The following is a 24,989-nucleotide window of genomic DNA, read 5'->3' as shown; positions in this document are numbered from 1 at the left end:
AGGCTGGGGGTTCTTTTGAAAGGCATTTATTCTTTAGGCTTCATTAATCAAGACCAACTATTTTAAAACATGGTTTCAAATATAGTTTGAGTGAAAAGCACATCCAGAGAAATTGACTCATCCAGCAAGAAAAAAAGAAGACGGAGCATATTCAGACATTTGGAATTATTGATTTTATAATACACACCTCATGAACTAAATTTAGATTGTTTTGATATGATTTGTCCAAACTAGATAGCTCAGATTTGCTGTCTGCCATGTCCTGCAGTTCTCCAAGGCAGCAGCCCTCAGTGTCCCAGGGTCTTTGCAGTCTGTAACAATGTTTGTATTTACAAGGGATTTTTCAGTCCAGGAGAAAGTAAGCTAGTTACAGATGTGATTTGCTAGAATAAATGTGTTGCAGCTAAACAGTAGGCCTTCTCCCAAGCTGTATACCTCAGAGAAACACCCTCTTGTGTTAATGTCTTCGCTAGCAGCCAGTGCTCATCATCTCTGGTCTGCAGTGTTATTAAAAACCCAGCTAGATTATTCCATCTATGAGAGACAGGAAGATCTCATCCCTGCTGACTGCCATCTGCCTTTGCCAGAATCCATGATTTTTTAACCATTCACTAAACAAGAGTTCAAATGCGAAAACCTCATTCCCTACTGCCACTGCTCTGCTGTCACTGGGAGATGAGAGACCATCCATCTCCTGCATCAGCTTCATTTCTGTTGATACAAATAATGCAGGGGAGCAAAGGCCTCGACGTGTGTCAGAAGCTGCCAAGAGTATTGGCTCATTAGTGCTTGGGGGTGGCAGGCAGGAGCTGCCCAGTACATCTTGAGCAGTGGCATGCTCTGTGTGGTCCCTGCACACCTCAGTGGCTCCAGTGCTGAGAGCCTCATTGGATCATCTCTCCTGACAACATATTCCAGATGGGTAAAGATACTTCCAGCTGACTTTAGTTAAGGCTTTTCAGGGAATTTTGGTAGCAAGGAGGAAGCCACTACTAAGGTATCAGAAAGCTCTCCTATGCTTGGCTTTTTTTCGGGTCCTTCTCTTTTTTTGCTGCCAAGCCTTGCTGTATGCCTGCCCCCTAGAACCTTCCTTAGCCCAATCTAGAAAGGAGAGAAAGATGTCTGTCCCTGTGACAGAAATTGTAGTGATGTCTTGGTCTCAAGGCAGACCACTCAATCACCTCAGAGAACTCAGAGCCAGGGTGACCATATGAGTAATCACAAACTGTGCCTTTAATATTTAAATGGCAGTAATCTGTAGTGGAGATCAGGGCTTAGCTGTGCTAAGCATTGAATGTATGTATAGACTTAGAGACAGCTCATGGCTGGAAGGGCTGGCAATCGAAAAAAGCCCAAGGATATCAGAAAAGGTCAATAAACACAAATCCATTGAGATGACATGCCCCAAGGTCATAGAGAGTCAGTGGGAGAGCAGGGCTCACAGAGGAGAGCCTTGCTTGCTCCCAGTCCTTTTCACGTTGACCCCATAACTGGCACCGTCCTTATACCATACTGACACAGACCTCAATGCATGACAGAACAGTGGTGCCAAGTGTTGGTGTCCTCTCAGCAGCAAAACATTTGCATCTTCTTGAGTGACTCCCCCCATCCACCTTGCCAGCTGTGCCCCACAAGGCTCAAAGGCAGCCGTCGAGTGATGGAGTAACAGTGAATGCATTCATATCGGCATCACAAAACTTCTCTCAGAGTGACTAATCACGTAGGAATACAACACAGGCCATCTCAGGGATCTCTTCCCCACCAGTTAACATCAAAGATTGTGTTGACATAGCTTAGCAGCACTGCAGGAGCAATGGAATTGCATCTCTGTCTTACATTGGTTGTTATGAGAACAGCTCTGGGTGGAACACAGGGCAAAGCTTTCTCTTCCATTGAGGCTGAAGCATCTGAACTCTGCTAAATCGATGAAGCCAATGCTTAGATTTTCTTTTTCTCCTAGTCATCCCCTTCCAGGGACAATCTATAGAAGCCTGGGCTCACAACAGAGGAAAACTTTGGGAGGATTCCCTCAGAAGTGGTAGGAATCTCTCTCTTCATTGCGTAGAGCATGAGGAATGAGGAGAGGAACTTCAGTCTGTTGGAAGGGGAGGAGAGATTTTCAACCTGGGGTGTAAGGATGACTTCCATCGGGTCCGTGACAATCTCCAAAACCTAGCCATTTAGTGTGTGCAATACACGGATGTACCCTGCAAACCTGAAGTCTTTGTACAAAGTTCAGCTCTTCACAAGAGAACAGCTGGAAAACACCAACCGAGAGTGGATGTGAAACCTGGGACATGTATGTCAAAGACACTGTGTTCTGAGAAGGGTGCTGGTTTCTGTAAGCAATGCCTGAATTACCTAAAATGTTGTGAGGAGCCTCCTGACTGTCTTGAACACCCTGGGATTCAGGGATTTACAGCTACTACCAGCTGCTCCTATCGATGCTTGAAACCCCCAAGATCAAAGTTCTCTCTACACAGCCCTTTGAAATGTCGCCTCCCTTGCTCCTTGTTCTTCCAAATGAGATGGAAAAGAGGAAAATAAGGACTACTGTAGTCAGGCCATGAATGATCATGGCTCACTCAGGCAGATTTTTTTTCTGCCACCTTCCAAAGCTGGCACCCTGTGAAATTCAGGGACAACCAAGTTATAAGAGCAAATTACCATTGCCAGCTTCCAGCTGGGTGATGTACCACACTGCATGGTGGGTACTGGTGTGATGGACATTAGTCAGCACCTGCAGGAAACATTGGGTCTTCTGGACCAGGTGTTGGCCTGGTAGGGTCGCCCAGCTTATTTTAAAGACCACTAAGTGCCTTCATGTAGGGAACGGAACTGAACCTGAGGTGTTTGCATCAGATGTGAATCACACCACAGAGCTTGATCTGACTGGCATCAGCTCATTTCATCTCAGCTGAGCTCGGATCACTGAGAGAGACCTGCAGAGTGTCTTGGTCTCCAGAATCACGTGTGACCCCCCTAGCACTCTCAAAAAAGCTGTCGTAACCTGCCATCACTGCTTCATTTCCCTACAAGTGTGTAATCATTTAGGTTGGAAAAGACCTTTAAGATCATTGAGTCCAACCACAAACCTAACGCCATGGAGGCTCCCAGCAATCAGGTGTTTATTTTTTAGATATACCTGAGGAGTTTGCAGAGGAAGAGGTTTCTGCAGGCAAGGAACAGGCATAACCCCAGAGGGCTGCAGCTGGCTAGATCAGCTAATAACCTCAACACTGGATGAATTTCAACAGTGCTTTTTATGCATAGTTCTGTGATCCTTTGAGATGAAAGATGCCACAGAACTGTAAATCTGTGCTGTTATTATTATCTGAATTGATGCTTCTTCAATACTGCTGGAAGTGACATATAAATAATAGCATTATGATCTAATCAATATCTCATATTTACATCTCCCCTTTCATCCAGAAAGATCACAGAGCTCTTTGTAAGCAATGTCTTCACAAGTCCCTCTCAGTTGAGCATTACAGCACCAAAGGGAGCCTGGTGAGCCAATATGTAATTATGCTGATATGGTTTCACCCAGTTTCAAGCCACTTTGAGATCCCACTGCATCTTAGTAGGTTAAGACAGAAAGTGATGGAGAGTCCAGTACCCATTACGTGCCATGAAAGGGAATGTACTGTCAAGGTAGAATCGGTCATGAGGCACCAAAACTAACATGTCTGCACTTGTAGAAGTGGCGCAGAAACATTTAATGACTGAATATAGCCAGGAGCATCACTGAACACTCCTTCCAAGTGCAAAGGTGTGCTAAGTTTATAAAAGTTTATAGACTTCACACTCCTGTAACCAGAAGGGAGCAGAAAGCTCAACATAGACATGGACCAAAGTTAGCAGGCAGATTGCTGTTAAACACTGTGTGCATGTGTTTAAGGTATCCCCACTTCCTCACCATCCCATATGCTTTGCATTTACTTTTGGACAGAGTCTTTGGAGAAAATTATAATCTCCTTCTAAGAAACAAGGGGCCTCTCTAGTTGGGTCAATTTTCTTATTCTAAATGTGAAAGCAGAAGTGGTTGTTGTTTTGTGTTTCATTTTTTAAGAAGCCCTGCATTTCAAATTAATAACATCCTTCTGAGAAGGGGGTAGGTCAGTCCTGTGGCTGTGCAGAGGATGTACAAACTTAAGGCCAAGAGATTGAAGAGCACTTTTACCTGAATTGTCAAAGTGAGTTGGCAATACAAGGAGGCCACTACTGAATTACATCACCTCACCAGCTCTCTAGGGAGTGTGGAATGAGTCAGAGCCCAAGAAAAGCTTTGGAGAGCCCTTGGGATATCGGTTCAGCTCCAGCCAGGGTTAGGACTGGTTGCATTTTTAATGGTTTCTATGAAAACTGTGTCAATGACCATTGTCTGGTACCATTTGAGTCAAAGCCATTTTTACTGCAAGCACCAGAACCTGAGCTGGTATTCATGGTCTTTCTGTTATTAGGTATAGCGAAGATGTCCAGGGGATGAGGCTCAAATCTAAGGGACTGTTCCCACAAGTACAGCAGTTTCTTCTCACAGAGATAAGTGGCATGAGACACAGGTTCAGAAAAAAACTTCACATCAGCCCTAAGTCACTGTCTGCAACATCTGGGAGCCCACAGCACTTAGCTGAGAGCCAGATGCTGAGTTACCTTTAGTTCACTGCACACAGGCAGAGGTAAGGGGTTGAGAGCAACACAAGCGTGGGTACATGGCATCCTCCTGTGTGCAACCATATCTCTGTGCCCTCTTGTAGGAGAGAATACTCTCGGTACACATTTTTCCCCTTATTGCACCCTAGATCCCTCTGGCTGTAGGACACAGAGACTTGCAGGAAGGGCAGGCACAGGGTACCCGTGCTGCTGTGAAATGTGTGGTGCTTCTCTCTCAGGTCCTGAGCTGTGTGAACCCCGACAACGTGAACAGCCCCGAGATCCCAGTGAAGATCCTGAACTGTGACACCATCACGCAGGTCAAGGAGAAGATCCTCGATGCCATCTTCAAGAACGTACCATGCTCTCACCGGCCCAAAGCTGCTGATATGGACTTGGGTATGTGAGTGCACAACAGGCCCTGACTGCCCCTGGGCAGGGGGGAGAGGGGTATGGAAGACAGCCACACTCAGTCCAGACACTGTTTGCTGGGGCAGGTGCCACCTCTCCAGACTGAGTGTGCCTTTGGTGCTTGTGCCAGGCAGAGCAGCAGCAATGGTGAGAGGGCAGAAGAGACTAATTAAATTGATGCATTATGCTCCTGGCTTGTGAAATCTTTGGCACTGAGGACTTACAAAGGCCAGTAGCCATCCTGCTTTTCTGCCCTCAGAATTCAACTAGGATAAGGGTATGGAAAAGGCATGGCTGGGGCTATCCTCGCTGCCCTGCCAAAGACCCCTGGAAAAAAACCCTGCCCAGGGTGGTGTTGTCAGCAATGTTCAGGCTGCAGAGATTTATTCCTAGCTCTTCTCTGAGTAGTGAGGGTTTGGATTACATATATCTTCTTGCTGAGATAGTCACAGCCCATGCAGTACTAATTACTCATTGTCCAGGCACAGGAAAGGGGATGAAGCATCCTCTGTTCAGTGGGCTGCATCTATCTCATCGCTGACTGCTTCCTTCTCCAGCCAGCACCCCATCACCAACAGCAGGGCTGGGAGCTGCTGCTCTGAGGTTTCCTTTCTGCAGAGGACTAGGAGGTCTTAAGGAAAGATTAGTCCTTCTGTTTATGAATTCATGCTTTTTTTTTTTTTTCTCAGTGGTTTGCTTCTTCATGCATTGCTCTGCTCGGAGGGTGGAAAGAGCAGCACCAACTTCACTTGCATTTCTAGGCAGTTGTGTTGTTGAGCTCTGGGGCACACAGGGAGCTGTACAGCCCAGTGCTGGGGTGCCTCTGAGGCCAAAATCCATTTCTGCCCAAGATCTGGAGCAACGATGCTGGAATGAGTGAGCCTTAATTGGGGCCCAGAGGCAGATGTGATATTGCACCTGGAAGTTACTACAAAAGAATGTAGAAAAATATGCCTGGGGCATTGCTGAGATGTCTGGGGAGGGTACCGGGGACTGCATTGTAGCTGTACCTGCCAGAATTTGCCCTCAGTGACCTTCAGTGAAAGATACTTGAGTGGAAAATGATGGAGTCTATAAAACCCAGCAAAGTAGAAGAGGAACCAAAAGGAGAAGGGATGAACTGATGCCAAGAAACAATTCACAGCAATAATGGAGGCAGGAATGAGAGGTCAGGGATTAAAGTTAAGTGTCTATATGTGTGTGCATATGTCTGGGGAAGGAGGGGATTCTTGACAGAAATTGCAGCAAGATTCCTGCTCGTGAAAGGCAGTTAGAATAATGAAACAAGCTGCCAAAACCTGCAGCGGTAAAGAAGAGATCATATAAATCATCAAGAAAGGACCAAAGATAATTTTGGAGCTGCTCTGAGTCAGCAGGGGAATGGTGAGTGCTAGTGTAAGCATGGGGGCACACAGGGCAGGGTGCCAGGGCACAGTAGACCGGAGGAGTGGGGTTTACAGCCAGATCTCCTGATCTGTCTGGCACTGGATGGTGGCCACAGAGTCCAACACGTTTGGATCTCAGACTGGGCGTGAGTGGAAAGTGGTTTCTTCTGCTGTAGGGATGAACTATGCATCCATAAGGGAGGCAGGAATTTCACCTGCATGTTGCAAATGCCAGGGATAAACCAGAGTCCACAGATTTTGTTATAGCTCTGAGAACTGACAGATACCGAAGTGTGTGTGTGCAGGGTCCCAGCTGGAGACTGACAATTTTGCATCCAGGATTCTTGCTGTTTTAAGAAATAGTGGCCCGCTGAGTAGTGCTGAGGACCAGCAAGTTCCAGAAAGTCTTTATGAGCATGTGCACCCCTCAGATGACAGACTTGTCCATATTGACAGGAGACTGCTTAATGAGCAGCTGTTTGCCCAATAGCGTTGATGATGCAGTTGGGGAAAAAATACCCAAAACAAAACACACACACACCCTCATCTAGTAGAAGAGTGTTGCCAGCAGTGATATAGTTGCAGGATCCTTTAGCACAGCAGCTAACAAGGTGGGAGGAGCAGGGCTGGCATGGGTAAAGCAGGAAAAAGAGGTTATGCACGTCCAGCCACAGCTCCAGCCCAGCCTCTATGCAGGAAAAGATGTTTGTTGGCACCTGGCATCCCTCCGCAACAGTGAAGGCAGCAAGAGGAGAGCAGAAAGCACTGCTGGCCATTAGGAAGAAGCACAGAGCTCTCAGCCCCAGGCTGAATCCTCAGAACTGCAAAGGCAGCTGAATCAGCCCTGCCAGTCCATGCTAAACAGTAGGTCAGAGCAGATGACTGTAATATGGCCTTGAAATCAATGGTTTTCTAAACAACAACACCATTTTCTATTACCATTAAAATTTTCTGGGCTTTCTGTCTATGCTAAGGCCAGATTGCTCACATGGAAGAAAGCAAACAAGCTAATGAGTTGTTTTGAGTTGTTAAATGCAGGGTAGCTGCAGGCAGAGTGACTTGTATGTGTCGCAAATGTCATAATGTTTGGCAGTTACCCAGACAACTCATGGAGGGGGTTGTCAGCTGAAAGCACTTATTTTGGACACCCTGAGGTTACATTTTAGTCCAAAGCCCAAATTGCAGCCCCCTGAGTAAAGGCTTCTTTCTACAGTGGCTATTTTTGTTATTACTACTTTTTAAAGCCCTCACCATAAATAAAATACCCCACCTTTGGGAAAGCATTATGGTGTGAGGATCACAAACCAGGAATTTGGCTTCATGCTGAGGCATTCACTCTTCCCCGTGTTTCAGTTGCTTTTTGAAAGGGATGGCTGAGGTGATGGGAGCTGCTAGGCTGACTGTCTTCCACTCGGTGATGCTGCCTTAGGCTCCTGTGAGCCGTGTCAGGCCAGCTTTCACTGCCTCCGTGTGGTGCGGTGCTGGGATGCGAGGTTCAGCCTTTAGGAGGCATTTAAACTGGGTCTAACTCTAGTATATATACAGTGAGGCAGGCAGCTTCCATATACAGGATGAAATGTTCCACAGGCATCTTCCATCTATGTGTTCTGATACAAACATTTTTTCCCCCAGCCATGGCGGTCCTTTCTCCACCCCAGAAACAGAGCTGAGTTTCTCCTCTCTTCCTAGAGATCATCACATACTAGACGTTTACCCATTTTTGTTTCTTACCCACCTGGCTGTACTGGTGCCTGCAGCATACAAAGTTTATTCCCCTGTTTCCATGCCAATCTGTCTCTCACGTGGAAATTGCTGGGAAGTGAAAAAATACTTAAAAGACTAAAGGCACCCCTCCCCAGCTCTTCAAGCTAATCCTCCACAAGCACAAGTGGTCATGAAATAGGGATCAAGCTTGGGTAAGCCACATGCTTTTGTTCCACACGCCATTGCTGTGCAAAGTCAGCCACAAACCATTTCACAGCCCTTCACGGGAGACTTTGGGTGTTTAGGAAAGGAGTAGGAAGCACAGTATATGGCATGAGCAGTTGGCTGAAATGGATTGTGTGCATTATGACGTAGAAATGCCTGTAAAGGATGCTGTAACTGATGATGACTAGCTCAAATGAAGGCACTTGGAGTGAGCTGGCACATATTCATCCACCTGGGTATTTCAATTACCCCTGAAAAATATTCTCTCTGTTACACTTTTCTCCTTTGTTCAATGGGCGTCTTGAGGGTGTAACGTTTTCTAACGTATTTGAGGTGCAGGAAGACATGTCCCCATCTCCCCACAGTCATTCCCTAGCCAGGCATTGCTACAGCTCAGAGAAGCAGCTTTTTATCAAAGGCTCCTGGAATTCCTTTTTCCAAGTCAAGTTGAATAGAAAGGTTGTTTCTTAAAAAAAAAAAAAAAAAAGAAAAAAAAAAAGAAAAGAAAAAAAAAAGAAAAAAGAAGTAATTCCTGCGTGCAATAAAAAGATACACTATCTGCTGAATGAAATATAAAAGCTTCACAGCAGCTGTCTCCTGAGTTTGCATTTACCGCTGCTCCTGATTGGAAGGCTTGATAAAGATAATGGGATTTTTTTACCTCCCTCCCCCTTTCTCTGGAAGGTGGAAGTGTAACAAATTGGATTGGAGTATGTCTCTCCTTTGTGCCAGCTCGCAGAGGAGTGCGCAGATCTGATGAGAGAGGGGACAGGGTGCTGCCAGCGAGGAAAAAGCTAACAGTTTTCACTTAGTGCTGTGAATACAGATGTCAGGGTCACCTTCTCCTCCTTTGCACCCTTCCTTCCCATTCCCTTGCTCCCAGCCATTGCCTTTCCTTGCAAGACCACTGAGCTGCCAGCTGGCACTCATGGAGAAGGGAAGTGTGGAGTGCTCCTGTGAAACCAGGAAGAGTTGGGGGACCATAGCTGGGGGACCTTTCCCTGTCTTTCCTCAGATGCATGATGTAGCAATTTGTATTTGGTCAGTGCAAATGGGCTGCAAAACTGAAGCTCTGCAGGGTGTTTTTCTCCTTGTCTTGCTCAGGAAAGTAGCTCTTGTGTGGAGTCAGACTAGTCCTTCCTCTTCCTCGCATGGCCCCTTTCTGCAGGAAGGCCAAGGGGAAGGCCTTGGCAATCCTCTGTCTCCCTGCAGGAGCACAAAGGGCTTGGGGGGACATCCTACCATGCCTCCAGCTCCCCTGGAGCAGAGGGAAAGCTTCTTCTGCTATGAGGAGCTTGTCCAGCCTTGAATACAAATAAAGCACAGGATGAGGAAAACTCATGGCAGAGCCAAGTGCAACACTGAGAACCTCTGCACCGCCTCCCTGAAACACTACATGAGTGTGTGTCTCTCCCCAAAGATGAGTGAGGAGAGAGGAGGATGACAGCAACATGCAGAGCCCTGAAGGATAGACATCAAAGAGACACCGTCCCCAAGGGACCATAAGGAAGGCACATAAGGGACACACTGTGACAGTAGAGTTGGCTTTGGCATTCTGTGGGGCACTTAGCAAGAGCACAATTTCCCAGCACAGCCCAAATTTCAACATTTTGTGCTCTTTGAGGCAATGTCTGAGACCAGTTACCTTCATGGAATCCAGTCCAGCTGGGAATGAACAGAAAGCATCATCCTTGGATATCACAAAGGTAATACAGGTGAGGATCTAAGGCACTGGAGTAAATGAAGGGCACTGCAGGATCAGTGCTTAGCCAACATGACCTTTGCTTACTCTCTGAGTATCTCCAGCCAAAGTAACACCCAGCAATAAACACAGCAGCTGACCTCTTTGTGCTAATTTAAATGAATAATAAAGGCAAGGGGAGCTTCCCCAATACATTTTAATTATGTGATAAGAATACTGCTGAAACCAAAAGAAATTTGCAACAGTCCTTGCATTTTTATATTAGGAGAAATAAGCAGGGGTGGCAGGTGATGTCTCCATATCCAAGAGTTCATTTTAATTAACTCCTGCAAATGAATAGACTTTCTGCTTTGACTCTGGCTAAACTCTGTGTGGCTAGGTCACGTGACTGAGACACGACAACCAGAAAGATAGCTTTGGATGGTCCAGGTTGTCTGTGGTTAAAGCACAGCTTTCCCTATTGTCACCAGTGATACTACATTTCTTTCCTTTTGGCTGTGTTTATGTGTTCCTTGTCTATACACAAGTGTGTGAGTCCTCAGTGCTCCTCCACATGGAGCATCCTTCAAGATTTGAACAAAAGGTGGTACCCTGGGAAGTGACAGGGCGCTCCAGTGCTGCAGAAGGAAAGAAGCATTCATTATTTCAGGGTGGAGGCTGGAGAACTGGATGTGGTCAGAAACTGGAGCCCTTCTTCCCACAGGTATGCTGCTGAAGGCTGGTAGAGATTACATGCTCCGTGGAGCAGGGTCTTTGTTCCATCTCAGGCTCTCTTCTCCATTGTCCCTCTACTGTGCCTGAAGCCAAAGGCTTCCTGCTCTCCAGCACTTCTGGATTCCAGTAGCAAGAAGTGTTGTGTGAGCACTAATGGAGATGAACTGAGAGCTGAGCAAGACACTGCTTTGCCCAGGGGAGCCCTCTCTGTGCCCTAGCCTTGGATCTCTCATCTCCCTAAGCAACTGCTCTAGGTTCTGACCTCTGTGTGGCATCACTCTTTCAAGGAGTGGGTGTTCCCTGTGGAGAAGTGGTTTTGTGATCGCAATATCATTTTATCAAGGGTAGAGAAACCAGTCTGGATAATCTGTGACGTGACTTTGAACATTGCCATATGGCTATGATTTTTGCATACTTTCCTGAACCGTCTCTCTGAACTTTTAATGGTTTATCTGTCTTCTCTTTCCCTCTGGAAAGAGGACTCTGGACATTTGTGCGTTCGTATGTTGTGCGTGGTTGGAGGCATCTGACAGTGGGTAAAGGCAATGACTGATGTGCTGCTACATGGATGCAGCCTTCACATGTGTGACTACAAGAGTTATGGGCACAGGGATTACTGGGCTGTATCCCCTATCAGAGGCTCTGCACATCAGAGTTCAATGTCCCTGTTCTTGCAGAGTGGCGGCAAGCAAGCGGGGCAAGGATGATCCTTCAGGATGAAGACATCACAACCAAGATAGAGAATGACTGGAAGAGACTCAACACGCTGGCACACTATCAGGTAACTGTGTGAGAGGATGGGTAGAAGGTAGATCAGCTAAGAAAATAGCAAGAAGGGCAAAGTGTTATTCTCTAAGACACAAGGTAAACAATAGTTGAGTGGGCAATAACTGGGCAGAGCGCCTGTGTTGAGTACATCCATCCTGTTCCACTGTTCTTGTAGTACTTACCCTGCACAACACCAGAGATTAAGCCAAGGGAAGAAAAAATCCTCCATCTCTCTCAAAGGAGAGGCATCCCTGGTGAGTGAAGGATGTGAAGAGGAGATATGGACATGAGGACAACACGAGTTAACCTTTCTCATGTAGACAAACAGAAAGCAAGCCTTTCCGTGCCCCTTTTTCCTGTGCATCAATGGCCTTGTGATGCTAGGAGAGTTCAGAAGGATGGAAGAGAGAAAAATGGAAGGGAAGAACGTTTGGTGTCAGGAAGAAGGAGGAGGAAAGCAGCGTGACTGAAGACCATAGTGCAGTGGGGTTGTCACTGACCTAGGAACACTTGTTTTCAACCCCTGTCCTGATCCATGTCACACGCTTTGGGACAGGGCTTCCCTTTATCTCCGCATGTCCTTGAGGTCCATAAGAGAGTGCTAAAGATGTCCAAAAATATCTTACACAAGTAGCAGATTTAATGAAAAATTGAGCTTTGGTCAAAAGCTCCCTCACTCCTTCACCTCTTGCCAAAAAAAGAAGCCAAAAAAAGCACCTCATTAAGTTTAATCCAATGCTAACAATTTTGTTGTTTCCTCAATCACACCTCAGCAGTCTACATTTCAAAACAAGATTTCTGTGGTTTTGGTTTGGTTTTGTTTGTTGGTTTTTTTATTTATTTAAGAGCTGACCTGAGGAGACAGCAAGCAATAATTTGAAAAGGAAACGAAACTTTTCACTTCGGATTGACTGAAGCATTGCTGGCTGACTCCAGAATACTTTTTTTCAAGAGGAGTGGGGACATTTTCAATTTTATTTCACCAATAAACCACAGGCATAATTTTATTTCACTTCTGTGTTTTTTTCCAGTTGTTTGCTTCAGGCAACAAGCTCCTAGCTATATGGATTAGCTGGGGCAGAACAGGTCCTCAGCTGCCAGGATGCTGAGCTTTACACCATTTACCCTGACTGTCCTGAGGGCAGACATGGAACATGCTGGGACAGACACTGATAGTCCTTTTGCCTCAGTTTCCCCTTCTGTACTCTGGGGCTAAAACTATAAAGAGCCAATAACTGCCTTCCATGATTGCTGAGGGGCTATTTAATTAGCCTCTGCAGTGCTTTGAAGATGAAAAACTCTATGCAAGTGCTAATTACACACAAGAGTTAGACGTTAGCAGGATTTTTTTTCACCGATCTCCTTTTTATGGTGTCTTATTTATCACAGATATCCATGATATGGCTCCTCTGAGCCACTGGCTTGTTAACATTTCTAATATGGGACCCACATGAATCGCCTTGTTGTAGTTATGGAAAATCTGGCTTATTTCAGAAAGTTCTGTTGTCTTTTGAAACACTGTCCTATGACATCCTGGAACACAGCCACCCCAAACCTGCTGCTTTCACCTCTCTGAGACCCTCTGACACGGCAAAGAGAAAGAAGTTGTGGTAGTCACTTCAGCCCAGCAGTACATTTGTAACGTGGAAGGGGGAGGCTGTACATGGAGAGGTTGACACGATCAAAGTGGGAAATGGAGGTACCCATTTCTGAGCTAGGTACCTAGATATCATCTGCAATTGAGGTGGAAGGGATAGAGGATTTCACATCAGTTTTATCATCCTTATGGGACAGCCCACCCTTGGTGTTTGAAATAGCTCAGATTATTTTCTTCTTCTCACACTCCTTTTCTGCATAAGAGCTTCTTTGGGAAGAACGTGCTGTCAGCTTTAGTAAGGTTAGTGCATAGACTTGCGTCATTGTCACTGAACTTGGAATCAGGACCTCAGTGGAGCGGAGCCTGCTTTATCGTCAGTTGTGCTATTGCCCAAGTGCAAGCTTCCAGCAGTGTAACAGGAGATTTTGTCCCTTTTTTTTTGTTAATAGACACACGGAAGAAAGTATTTGAAGCTTTGGGCCAAAACTACTGTCCTATCTACAGTGGCACTGGTTTATGGCTCAGCTTCTGCTGCTTGAATGTCTGCTGTCCTTGGAATGCTCCTCAGCCAGTCTTCAGAAGCTTATTGACAAAGTCCCTTTTTCTTTACAGGTGCCAGATGGATCTGTGGTAGCTTTAGTCTCCAAGCAAGTCACTGCCTACAATGCAGTCAACAACTCCACTGTCTCCCGGACATCAGCCAGCAAGTATGGTAAGGATTTGTGTGCTGATATGGATTGAGAGAGCACCAGAGAAGAGATCCCAAACATCATGGTGATTACAAGACACTGAGCACCAGCAGACAGAATGATAGGCAGATGACTAGTTGATAAGATTGCTTGAGGGATGGCAGGAGAGGATTTATTCATCTAAAACTTTGGCACCTGGTCCAAGCTGGTTGGATTGCTCTTAGGAAGTACTTCTCCTCCCTCATTAATAAAAGGAGGAGCATATATAATTAGCTGCCTGCATTTTCAATCTCTCAGTCTTGCTTTTAGAGTTTGCATAGGGAGAGGCAAGCGAGAAGCACTGCACACTGTATGAGCTGAGTCATTCTGGCGGTCAAAGTCCTTGCAGCATGGTCTTTTGTGAAGGAGAATCTGTGGCACAGATGAGCAACCACAACCTACACAGGGTATAGACCTGTCTACAGATATATCCCAGTGTGGGTGTTGTATGTCCCACCCAGCTATCTTATTATCCCAAGGGAATTTGCACCTGCAATAATAAAAAAAAATGGCTTACTGAGGTCTTGTATCAGTATATCTCAAGGCAGTGGATTGTTGTTCCCGCTCTACCCATGAGACAACTGAGAATGAGACAGCTGTGAAATAGAGACCAGGTGGAAAGTCTTCTGTAGAGACAAACAGAGACCTCCTGAGTCTCTCACACCAACACAGACCTTTCTCCCCTGCACCAGAATTGCAGCCCAGGACATGTCTCACTATGATGATGCTGGATGGCAAGGCAAAGCATCTCCAGTGTGCAGAGTGCTGAAAACCACCCTCCAACCTGGATGCAGCTGCCAGATCAGTTTATTATTATTATTTTTTTTAATTTATGAAAGCATCTCCAGTTCTTCTTACTCCTTTTAGCTTGAGGGAAAGTAAACCTCCTCAGTGTCCAGAGGAGTCCCCTTCCTCTTTCTCCAAGGACATAAGCAATCCAGCACACCTTATTAATATTCATCCTCTTTGCCATGTTGTTGCAATTACTGAAAGACACAGTGACCTTTGAAAAGGAAGACTTCAGAGGGGTTAATTTCTGTTGGATTTCTTTAATTCTTTTGCTATTTGCTTTTTCAGGAGGAGGGAGTGGGGAAGAATGCAGGGTGAGAAGATATGGTGGGTCAGAAGTGATTGTTAATTGCAATTAAGAAAACAGCATCCAGAGAGAAAAAGGATATTCCATCTGATAATTATGATGTAGGGATTGGTAATGCATTAATGAGGCTGATTCAGATCTTGCTACAGAAAGGTGCAACTCTCTTGTGTTAATTATGGTCGGAAAAGACTCTGCAGCATTGCTGGAAGGTCAGGGAGAGGGGAATGCCTCATGCCTACACTCAAGAGGTAAAATTTGGAGGCTAAAGGTGTCCTGGGAGAGGAAATTTCTGCAGGCCCACCTGGGGTTCTGGTTTATTTTTGGTCAACACAAGATTTTGGAGCAGGGAGTGAAGAGGATGGCTGGGCAGGAGTTATTGGATTGCTTTGATGCCAAAGGGGGAAGAGGAGGCAGCTCCTCCTGAGTCTGGGGATGGGGAGCTAGACAAGAGGTCACGTTAGCTGCATCAATATTACTATGCAAACAGGCCGTGGCCTGTTTGCTGGCCATAATGCCAAGCAGCATGACATGGTACGACTAACAACCATGTAGGTAAAACAAGTTGTACTTAGCCGTGCTGGTTACCATGAGTAGTTGGTACTCTCCCCTGAACAAGTCCTGGGCAGTGTCTGACACTGACAGTGCCAGTTGTCCCAGGCCAAAGCTTTGCCAGGGATTGTGATAAGAGGTAAAGAGCACAGGCAACTGAAAGTCAGTGTTTGAGGCTCTAATTTAATAGTGCAGACATTGATGTCATGTCTGGCTTGGCTGACAACCCTTGTCTTTGCTGAGCTAATCACTCGGTCATTAGGTGATGCTTTGATAATAAGGCCTGGCCCATCCAGCTCATTTGGGGGCTTCTCCATCTTGCCTTGTAATTTCACCAGGAGATATACCTGTGTTGCCTAACATTACAAGTTAGTTGATGGAAATTTATTTAATACTAATATGGAAACACGGAGCTTGTGGGAGCAGGGACGTTACAGCACTACTACAACCTTCCCAGTTTGGAGACCCAAACTAATGTCTGTCCAGGGTGAACTCACCAGCTGTGATTGTCTCAGCAGCCCACACCAGAATCTGTATGAGCATCCTTTCCATGTACCGAATGGGAGAGGTACCTGCTATCGCACCCAGACAGAAGAGGTCGTCTTCTTGCCTTTCTGAAAAAAATCTTCTATTAGGTGGCATGTCATTAGCATATTTCCTTGATGAAACCTGTTGATCCCAATACAAGTGCTACTAGGGCTGAGACACATGCATCTCTCTTTGCAGAAAACATGATCCGTTACACAGGCAGTCCAGACAGCCTCCGTTCCCGCACTCCCATGATCACTCCTGACCTTGAAAGCGGAGTCAAGATGTGGCACTTGGTGAAGAACCATGAGCATGGTGACCAAAAAGAGGGTGACCGGGGCAGCAAGATGGTTTCTGAGATCTACCTGACAAGACTACTTGCCACCAAGGTACATGGTGGGGGTGGGGAAGAGAGTGAAAAATATTTTTTTTTAAAGGCTGCATTAGAGCTTCTTGCCTACAAGAAATTAGAGACTGCTCAAAGGATGCCAAAGAGGGGTAAAGCAAGAAGAGCAGAAGGAAAATAAAGCAAAAGGAGTTCCAAACATTGTAAGGAAGGAGCCTGAATTTAGAAAGCAGTCAGAAAAGGGATATTGGAGAGCAATGAGGAGTAAAGAACTCGGGGCAATGGGAGTGTTGGAGAAAATCAGCACAGGGGTAGGTGCTGGGGTTGTCAATTACACCGGCTTGTTGTTTGTACCAAAATTGAGCAGATGAAGACCCAGGGAGAAAATGTGCTTGGATCAGCTTCCAAGGATGTGTCACACCTCACAGTCTGAAATGGGGTCCTATGCCACAAACCTGTGATTATGTGTTCTACCTTTCCCCTGGGCCCATAAAGGTTCTTGTGCTGATGACTTGCCAGGGGGTTGGCTGTGGTGTAGCTAATACGTAGGCAGCTCCAAGAAGAGAAAGCAGAGTTAGGTGTTCATCCCCTCTGAGACATAGAAAGCCCAGGGTCTCCGAAGAGAAAATACAGAATAAGTCAGGTTGGGGCAGAGCAGGGACATCCTGAGCTGAATCTCCAGGCACATCTCACACATCATGTCCTATCTCAGACATCATGGTCCATGGCAAGTCTCTGCAGAGAGGGCAAAGACTGTCTTAGGAAGTTGGTAAGATCCCATCTGCTCAATCCATATTCCCCAACATGCTGGAAGGCAGCCTCCTACAAGGGTGCCTGCCAGAGCCTGCAGGACTTCTGTAGTGGGGCAGTATGTGAGTGTTTAGCGTAACTGGGGATGCAGCATCATGAGGAGGACACTTGCACAACTGGAGATTACTTAAGCTGCAACTACAATAACTAATTGCAGTGGATTTTGGCTCTGGGGCAGCCACAGAAAGTGGTTTAATTGCCACTGTCTGCACAGAAAGAACTCGCTGCCACTCCGCACTATGCTGTCCCTTCCGTGCAAAGGGGATGGCTGGTTCTTGCTGCAGCTGGCTCTCTCTGGGGTTGGCAAAAGATCTCAAGCCCTTCACCTTCTTTCATCTCCGACTGAGACTATCCTCCACCTGACTTGCTTCTAAAGGTTCTACAGGACTGTGGGCAAAAGCAGTTGTCTGAGTTTACGTTTATTTCCTCTTCCACCCTGTGGATGGTGGTCTCCTTGGAGAAGTCTGCATTAATGAAGAGACTGCAACTTCTTTTGCACCCCACAGGGGCTAGGGCAGGTGGGGAGAAAGGCAGTATAATCAGAGATAGGCTCCCTGTGCACTTCTGCTGTCCTCTTGCAGTACAGAGCACCTCTGCACCCGAACCTCTCTAACATGAGTTATTTCAATGCATCCCAGAAGTGGAAACTGCAGGGTAGTTGTGGCTCAGGTGTGGCTAATCACAGCGCTATCTCACCCCTTTCTGAGCAGGGTTAAACCAAGCAGTGATCAAACAGCCCAATTTTCCTCCCTTCTCTGAACTTTTGACTATTATAATTTCTTGTAAGGGTGTTAATAGGCACAAACACAATTCCATGTCTTCATGCAAACGCTGTCTGACTTTGCTCATCGGACAGGTCTCCATCACATGCTTAAGTCCTACCATACAGTTTTACCTGCACATTTGTTCTTGAATTCATTTTGCTTCTGATGTCTGACTCTCCCTGCAGCCTCACTCAGGCTGTCTATGTTGCAGTGGGAGTTGGAGATAAAGTGGCTTTGTCTTTAGCCCCTGGTACATGCTCATCTCCCTGGCATCAAGATGCTTTTATGGGTCACACAATGTAAAAAGAAAATGATGCTCCCCAGGGCTTGGGCCCCAGCTGGTATAAACCAGCAAGCATTGGACCAGTGCTGATTTACACTGTCTGGGGATACGTCCCCTACCCCACCACTGAATCGCTCTCTGTTACGGATCACAAACTCAGCACTTGGGGTTTTTTTGTTTGTTTGTTTTTTTTGGGGGAGGTGGTTTTTTGTGGCTGGGTTTTGTGGGGGTTTTTTGGTGGTTTTTTTTTTTGGGGGGGGGGGAGGGGGTTTTTTGGGGTTTTTTTTGGTTTGGTTTTGGTTTTGTTTTTTGTAGAGGTAGCAGGAAAGCAGCTGCAAAACTTACACAGTAACAGAGAGAGTAGAAAGGCTGGGGAGTTACTGATTCCTCTCTTGGGCTGAGCAATTTTCTTTTCTCGTCCTGACCATTTGAGGGAGGGAAAGAGGAGAGAGTGCAATTGCTGGTAATACAATCCCAGGGAATACTTAGTTAAACTGACAATGATTTTTATTCTGGTAAATCCCTGACCTCTGAGACCTAGAGTCTCTTGCCTAAAAGCCTTAGAGGTTTTCTTTGTGTTTGTGTGGGTGAATGTGTAGAGAACTAATTCCCTCCAGAAACTGAACCTGAGGGCAACTCTTCCATGTCAGACCAACAAGATTTCCCCTCAGGGGCCCTTTCTGAGTCAGACATGTGCTGCAGGGCTTTATTCACCCTGTAGGAGTTCACACAAGCAAAAGGTGCCTCTGTTTCCCAAAGAATAAATCAAGTGGTGAATCAGCAAGAGACACCAGCTTTCTAATTAAGAATTTGTTAGTGCTATGTAAACTAGAGCCACCATGGTGGCACCTGGTGCTTTGTTTTTAGTAAGAAGAATTTCTTGCCTGGATCTGCAGAGAAGGGGGAGGGTTTGATTTGTCAGAAGAGGAAAATTTTGGAGATTTGCTGGAGATCTGATTGCTTTTTGGTTATTTTAGCAACCACATGGTTTGTTCACATATATGCTTATGAACTTTGGTAACAGAGCAGATGTTCAGACATGGGCTAGACCTCCCAATGCAGCAGGGAAAGCGTGCCTTGCATGGTTCCCCTCCAAACCCAGCCTGCAGCTCATCTGGTTATCTCAGCTCCTCAGCTGCCCCCTTTTCCAGGCCTGGTCACCCTCTGATATTCCAGCTCCACCTTCTTGCTAAAGGTCAACTGTCCTCACTGGCTTGTCCAGGGTGGTTTTCCAACCACAGGATCTGGGTTTCTCCTCCCAGAGTAACATAAGAAGACCTCTGCAGTGGACATTACTGAGGTCTGCAGAGCAATACATGACACATCCATGCATTGCTTCTAAGGTTTGCCTCAATCCTGTGCCAACGGGTAGTAAAAAATGAGCAGGCCACTTGGGGATTAAGATGAAGTTTGTGCTATTTATTATGCTACTCACACATCTTAAACAGCCGTCTCTCTTAAGGCACTCTTGTCCCATTTGTCCCAGTGACACCTTCTGCTCTGCTTTATAGTCACCTGAATTCTATTACCGTCTCAAGAATTGGCCCTGGATGAAAGCCAGCATAGAATATGGCTAGTTTTTGCCTCATGCATGTACTAAAGCAGTTGAGGATAGGATGCAGAGGAGAGGAATCTTAGTGGAAACAGATCAGAGCTTTACCATCACCATATACCTGAGTTGGGGCAAGGTGTCCCACCACAGCTCAGCCACCCTCCATGGCAAGGAGTGCTAGCAGCAGAGAGGACAGGCAGTGCCTTGACCTACTACATCTGTCTGCTAAGCAGATGTAGCAGATATTGTGAGGATGCACGTGCCTGCTTAAAGACATCTGTATTGAAATTTCCAGCTCACGTCACATTTAGCAAATATCAGATGGCTCCCACTTTTCAACCATACTTTCTGGGCCTGATCCACAGACATACCCTGTTTTCAGTGGGGTACAATAATTTAACATCCTTCTCCCATTTGGTATCTCACATTCTTCTTTCCTTCCTTCTCCCAACAGGGCACCCTCCAGAAATTTGTAGACGACCTCTTTGAGACCATCTTCAGCACTGCTCACCGTGGCAGTGCACTTCCCCTGGCTATCAAATACATGTTTGATTTCCTGGATGAGCAGGCTGACAAGCACAACATCCATGACCCCCACGTGCGGCACACCTGGAAGAGCAATTGGTGAGTGAGACAGTCCCATACCACATCTCAGACTGGAAGGAGGGTAGGGGGACATGTCATTCGGTATCTGGCTTCTGGGGGAGCTGAGGAGCTTGGTGTGGGGTTCAGAGTACCAGGTTCAGTCTTCCCAACCTGATGGGGAAGTCAGAAGATCCAAGAATCTAAAAGATGCTCTCAAGGATGGAGTGCTTTGGCTAAGCAGGTCCCAGTTCGCCCTGTATTATGTGAGGCTGGCAGTGTTTCTGAGGGACCTCATGAGGAAAAATGGTGAAATGTTTAATTGCTGCAGTGTCCGGGCCCACAGGAATATCTAGGGAGGCATGGGAGAGGATTCAGCACCACTGCCTTCATCTAGGCTGGGTGTTTGATTTCCCACTGTAGTCAGAGGTGGGCTTGAGCCCCATTTGTTTGCCCACACATAAACATCTAGTGCCATCTGCGTTATTTTAAGGTATCCCAGACATCCTTAGGGGATGTGCAGCACCCACAGGAGATCAGTGGTACCCTCCTGGCCTGGCAACTGGAGTCCAGGAAAGCATCTCAAATGGTATTAAGTACTTAAAGGGTCTGGAGCTGGATGTGACCCTCCTTCAGAGTGAGTGACAAAGTCTGACATCAGCCCCCTGCTCTAGCTGCCAGGCAGCAGTCCCTCTTCACACATGTAATGGGACAGCGGAGAAAAGCCAGGATCGGTGGAGAGAAAAGATCTCTGCGGCTCCTCTCTGCTGAGTCTCCCTGTTGGGAAGAGTCCTGTGGGGAATCGCTCCCTCCCCTTCTCCTGTGCAAATACAGGGACTATAAAAGGAACAGCAGAGGAGAGCCATGGGGCTCCCAGCTCATGCATTTTTTCCTTTTACCATCCATGCTGATGGCAGATCGTCACAGCACAGTGACATAAAAAAAGAAACCCCATGCACCAAAGAGGCTTTCAACTAATGAAACATTAGCATATTATTAACATTATCTGCGGCACTAATCTAAGGCTGATTGCAGCCACTCAGACTAAATGAGCAGGAGGTTTATTTAAGGGGGGAGGGGGGAAGGCAGAGTGTGTGCCTGTGTGAGAAAAGGGGCAGTATGAAGAAATCTGTTCAATCAGATTAAATTAACTCAGTCACATCACGGGTTTCATTATTCCCAGCTAGGGACACTGTCCCCCTCAGCCCCTTCCCACACCCATACACACACTCAGGCACACATACATGCACTCTCTGCTCATCCTCACTGTGGCTGTGTTTGCTGTCCAAGCACTTGCAGATGGTGTTTTGCACAGTTCACTCATCCTCCTCATTCCTGCAACAGATCAACCCTCACCCCCAGCCTAAAAAGTTTTCCCTCAACCTCCATCCCCAGCCTAAAAGGTTTCCCCCTAACCTCCATCCCCAGCCTAAAAATCCCACCACCGCTATCACCCCCACACCTCAATTCCATCACATCTCATTGCCAACATTTCCCACTTCTCCTGACCTTGGCGACAGGTTCACCTGCATGGGGCTTTCCTTACATTTGTTCTCTGATTTTGACGGCTCAGGAGAACACACAGTGATTTAGGAAAATGTGGTGTCATCCTCTGTCAGAACATGCCAAACTGCATGCTGTTACCTGACATGTATCAGACTTGGAGATGATTTCCTTGATGGTGCTGTGAACACATGGGGGTAATGAGCAACTGGAAAGAATTGAAGAATGGGGCAGTTTACTCTGAACATCAGGTGAATTTGTTAAACTGAAGAATAACCTCCTCTTAGGAAGGTGCAGACACTGAAGGTAGACTTAATGGTCTACCTGACAAAGAGTTTGACTCCGTGATCAGTGACACAGCTCCTAGGCCGCCATCACATGAATGCATTTACCTTGACAGAAAGCCTTGAGGCAAAGGCTGGAGGTAGATACCTCAAGGCATCTTATACAAATGAACAGCTCTTTTGAGGAAAAGGGGGCGAAAAAAGGTCTTTGGACTGCATCCTTCATTAGGGCAGGTATATTTTCATTTCAAACGTTGCAACACTTGTTTCCCAGGTTTTTCTTCTTGAAGCAACAGGGGTTTTCCTGTCACATACTAACTGTGTCATGCCCACTGTGCTGGGATCATATGTGGGCTTGGGCTTGAGCCATGGAGCATGACAGTACACGGTGTCCACAGCACACAGTACTTGTCATGAACACTCCTGGTCTCAGCCTGGGAGCTCTACCTCCCTCTCATCCCATGGGGTTGCTATGAGGGCTGAAAGCCAAGTCCCTCAGTGACAAATGTTCACTGTAAGTTCTGGGGATGCAAGGCCTGTCCTTGTCTGAGGAAGCAGCCAACAGCTGCAACTTTACATTGCAACCTAATATAGAGAAGTTAGGAGTCATTTTAACCACCTCAATTATACTCCCACTAATTTATGTGCAACTTCACCAAGATGGCATGGACTTTAAGACTGATAAAGTCTGGTTTGTAAGGATAACAGGAACAAAAACCACTCTCTGACTCCACTGCCATCCACAGAGACCTGTAGGGGAGGAATTTGCTGTATATCAAAGCTTATCCCAGAACCCTTCTCTCCACACCATGATCTTTGATTCTCATCCACCATTTACCATTGTAACCTCACACAACAAAGCCTGTGAACCACGCACTGACTGACGCACCTCTTCCCGCCTCCCATCCCTTTTGCAGCCTGCCTTTACGGTTCTGGGTTAACATGATCAAGAATCCACAGTTCGTCTTCGACATCCACAAGAACAGCATCACAGATGCCTGCCTCTCTGTAGTGGCTCAGACTTTCATGGACTCCTGTTCGACCTCAGAGCACCGTCTGGGCAAAGACTCACCCTCCAACAAGCTTCTCTACGCCAAGGACATTCCCAGCTACAAGAACTGGGTGGAAAGGTAAGTTTTAGATCTGGAAATCTTAATGACATAGCAAGTGATACAGCGAGGCTCTGCTTCAGGGATGGAGGTAGGAGGCATCATCAGTATTGCTTTTGGTAGATGCTTCTGGGCTTTTTTTCTTTGGTTATTGCCTAACTGGAAAACTCCACGTTAGCCTTTTATTCCCATGTGCCTTGCAACAGAGATGGAAATTTAGAGGTGTGAACTGAAGGTGTTTGCCATCACTGTTTCTCTTGAGGAGAAACTGTTGAGAAATGCTAGAGGGAGGAAGGAAGGGGAGGTGATGTGCTTGAGCCCTGTGAAGTACATGGGATTCTAATTCTTTTCACCCAGATCAGAAGTGGTTTGCTATTCTCAGCATCATTGTGACAGTCCCCATGCTGCCTACATCCCAAGGGTTATACAATTATCTCCCCTTATTCCGAGTCTGGTAGCTTTCCTTGGAGGCTCTTCTGTGCTTTGAATGAGATGCCGAAAGACTGACAGGCTGGTGACTGAAGCTCTGCAGGTACTTTCTGAAAGGTCAGAGGTCTTTCCAAGCATTTTATCCACATCTGCAAGACCTGTAGCTGTACTGTTCAATCTACTGTACTGAAGGTCAGTGTCTGGCAAAGCTACCCTACAGGGAATACAACCAAGACAACTATTCCTGCAGTACGTGGGGGCTTCAGTTTCTCTTAAGAATTTCCACAGGACAAGTGAATAGCACATCTTGCGCTGCATTCAGCAGGAGCCTGTCTGCTGGAGCAATCCTTGCAGAAGTTGATCTGTGCTTTGTTTTCTAATATGCTACACTTGCTTGGAGTTATTGACAGGTTTAGGAACTGCACAGATGGAGAATGATTACTACTCTGTAAATACAAAGATGAGTTTATCTTACAGATTGTTCCTGTGCAATGCCATCCAGTTTTAAGCAACGATTTGTCTGCATGACTTCAAAGGCACTGTCTAAAATTGATACCACATCATGCACCTTGTATGAGACCTCTGCTACTATGGGCACACTGGGATGTAAACCACCATATTCCTTTGGTGGGGATGGTTTCCTCTCGTTTTCTGAAAGGAGAGCATGACTGATCAGAAAGCTCTGTCCCCTAGTCAGCATGAGGTGACATTCTTTGCAACAGTGCTCCCATTGGTCTCTGATTTGTCTGGACAATTATTTTTAGACGTGGTTAAACACTTCTGCAAATGTCGTTTCTAGGCAACCTGTAAGGCTCTTACGAGCTACCTTGCTTAATTATGACCTACTTCTGGCACTGTGTCCAAGTTTCTTAGTATGTATTGAGGTTGATTGTTGGATTGACCTGGACAGGGAGAAAGAGGTGTTTGAGATTCATTTAGAAATCAAGTTTGCACCAACAGTGACTCTAGTGATGCTTTAGCAACCTTGCATGTGGTGGGTGGCTGTTTTCTTTGGAAAAATGCTGTTTTATATATGAACCTGGTTGATTTTTATCTTAAGGGATGGTGGTATGTTTGAGTGACAAACTAAGGTACATAGATGGAGAAGAGGGTATTTCCTCATGCAACACCTTTTTTTTCTGAACAAACAAAAGGCTACATTTTCCATTTTGTTTTTCCAGTATTGATTTCACTTTACAGCTTTTTGGAGCTAAATCCTGTTGCCCAGTGATCTTCAGCAGTAGGTGCTGCATTTCCCTGGAAGTTT

The 24,989-nt window shown here is 46.2% G+C and overlaps 1 protein-coding gene across 2 annotated transcripts in view; it reads left to right on the top strand.

Annotated features, from left to right (window-relative positions):
* PLXNA4 (plexin A4) overlaps positions 1 to 24,989 on the top strand; it is a 456,052-nt gene that overhangs the window by 418,657 nt on the left and 12,406 nt on the right. For both annotated transcript variants that reach the window (XM_005236707.3, XM_027785664.2), the window contains exons 25-30: positions 4,893 to 5,052; positions 11,472 to 11,575; positions 13,772 to 13,871; positions 16,259 to 16,449; positions 20,270 to 20,439; positions 23,102 to 23,314. In XM_005236707.3, coding sequence (XP_005236764.1) covers positions 4,893 to 5,052; positions 11,472 to 11,575; positions 13,772 to 13,871; positions 16,259 to 16,449; positions 20,270 to 20,439; positions 23,102 to 23,314 — 938 coding nt within the window. The remainder of the gene's footprint in view (positions 1 to 4,892; positions 5,053 to 11,471; positions 11,576 to 13,771; positions 13,872 to 16,258; positions 16,450 to 20,269; positions 20,440 to 23,101; positions 23,315 to 24,989) is intronic.

This window comes from Falco peregrinus, chromosome 6 (genome assembly GCF_023634155.1).
Source record: "Falco peregrinus isolate bFalPer1 chromosome 6, bFalPer1.pri, whole genome shotgun sequence".
NCBI classification, from domain to species: domain Eukaryota; kingdom Metazoa; phylum Chordata; class Aves; order Falconiformes; family Falconidae; genus Falco; species Falco peregrinus.
The sequence above is the reverse complement of the archived record's forward strand: the minus strand, read 5'-3'. Positions and strand labels throughout refer to the sequence as shown.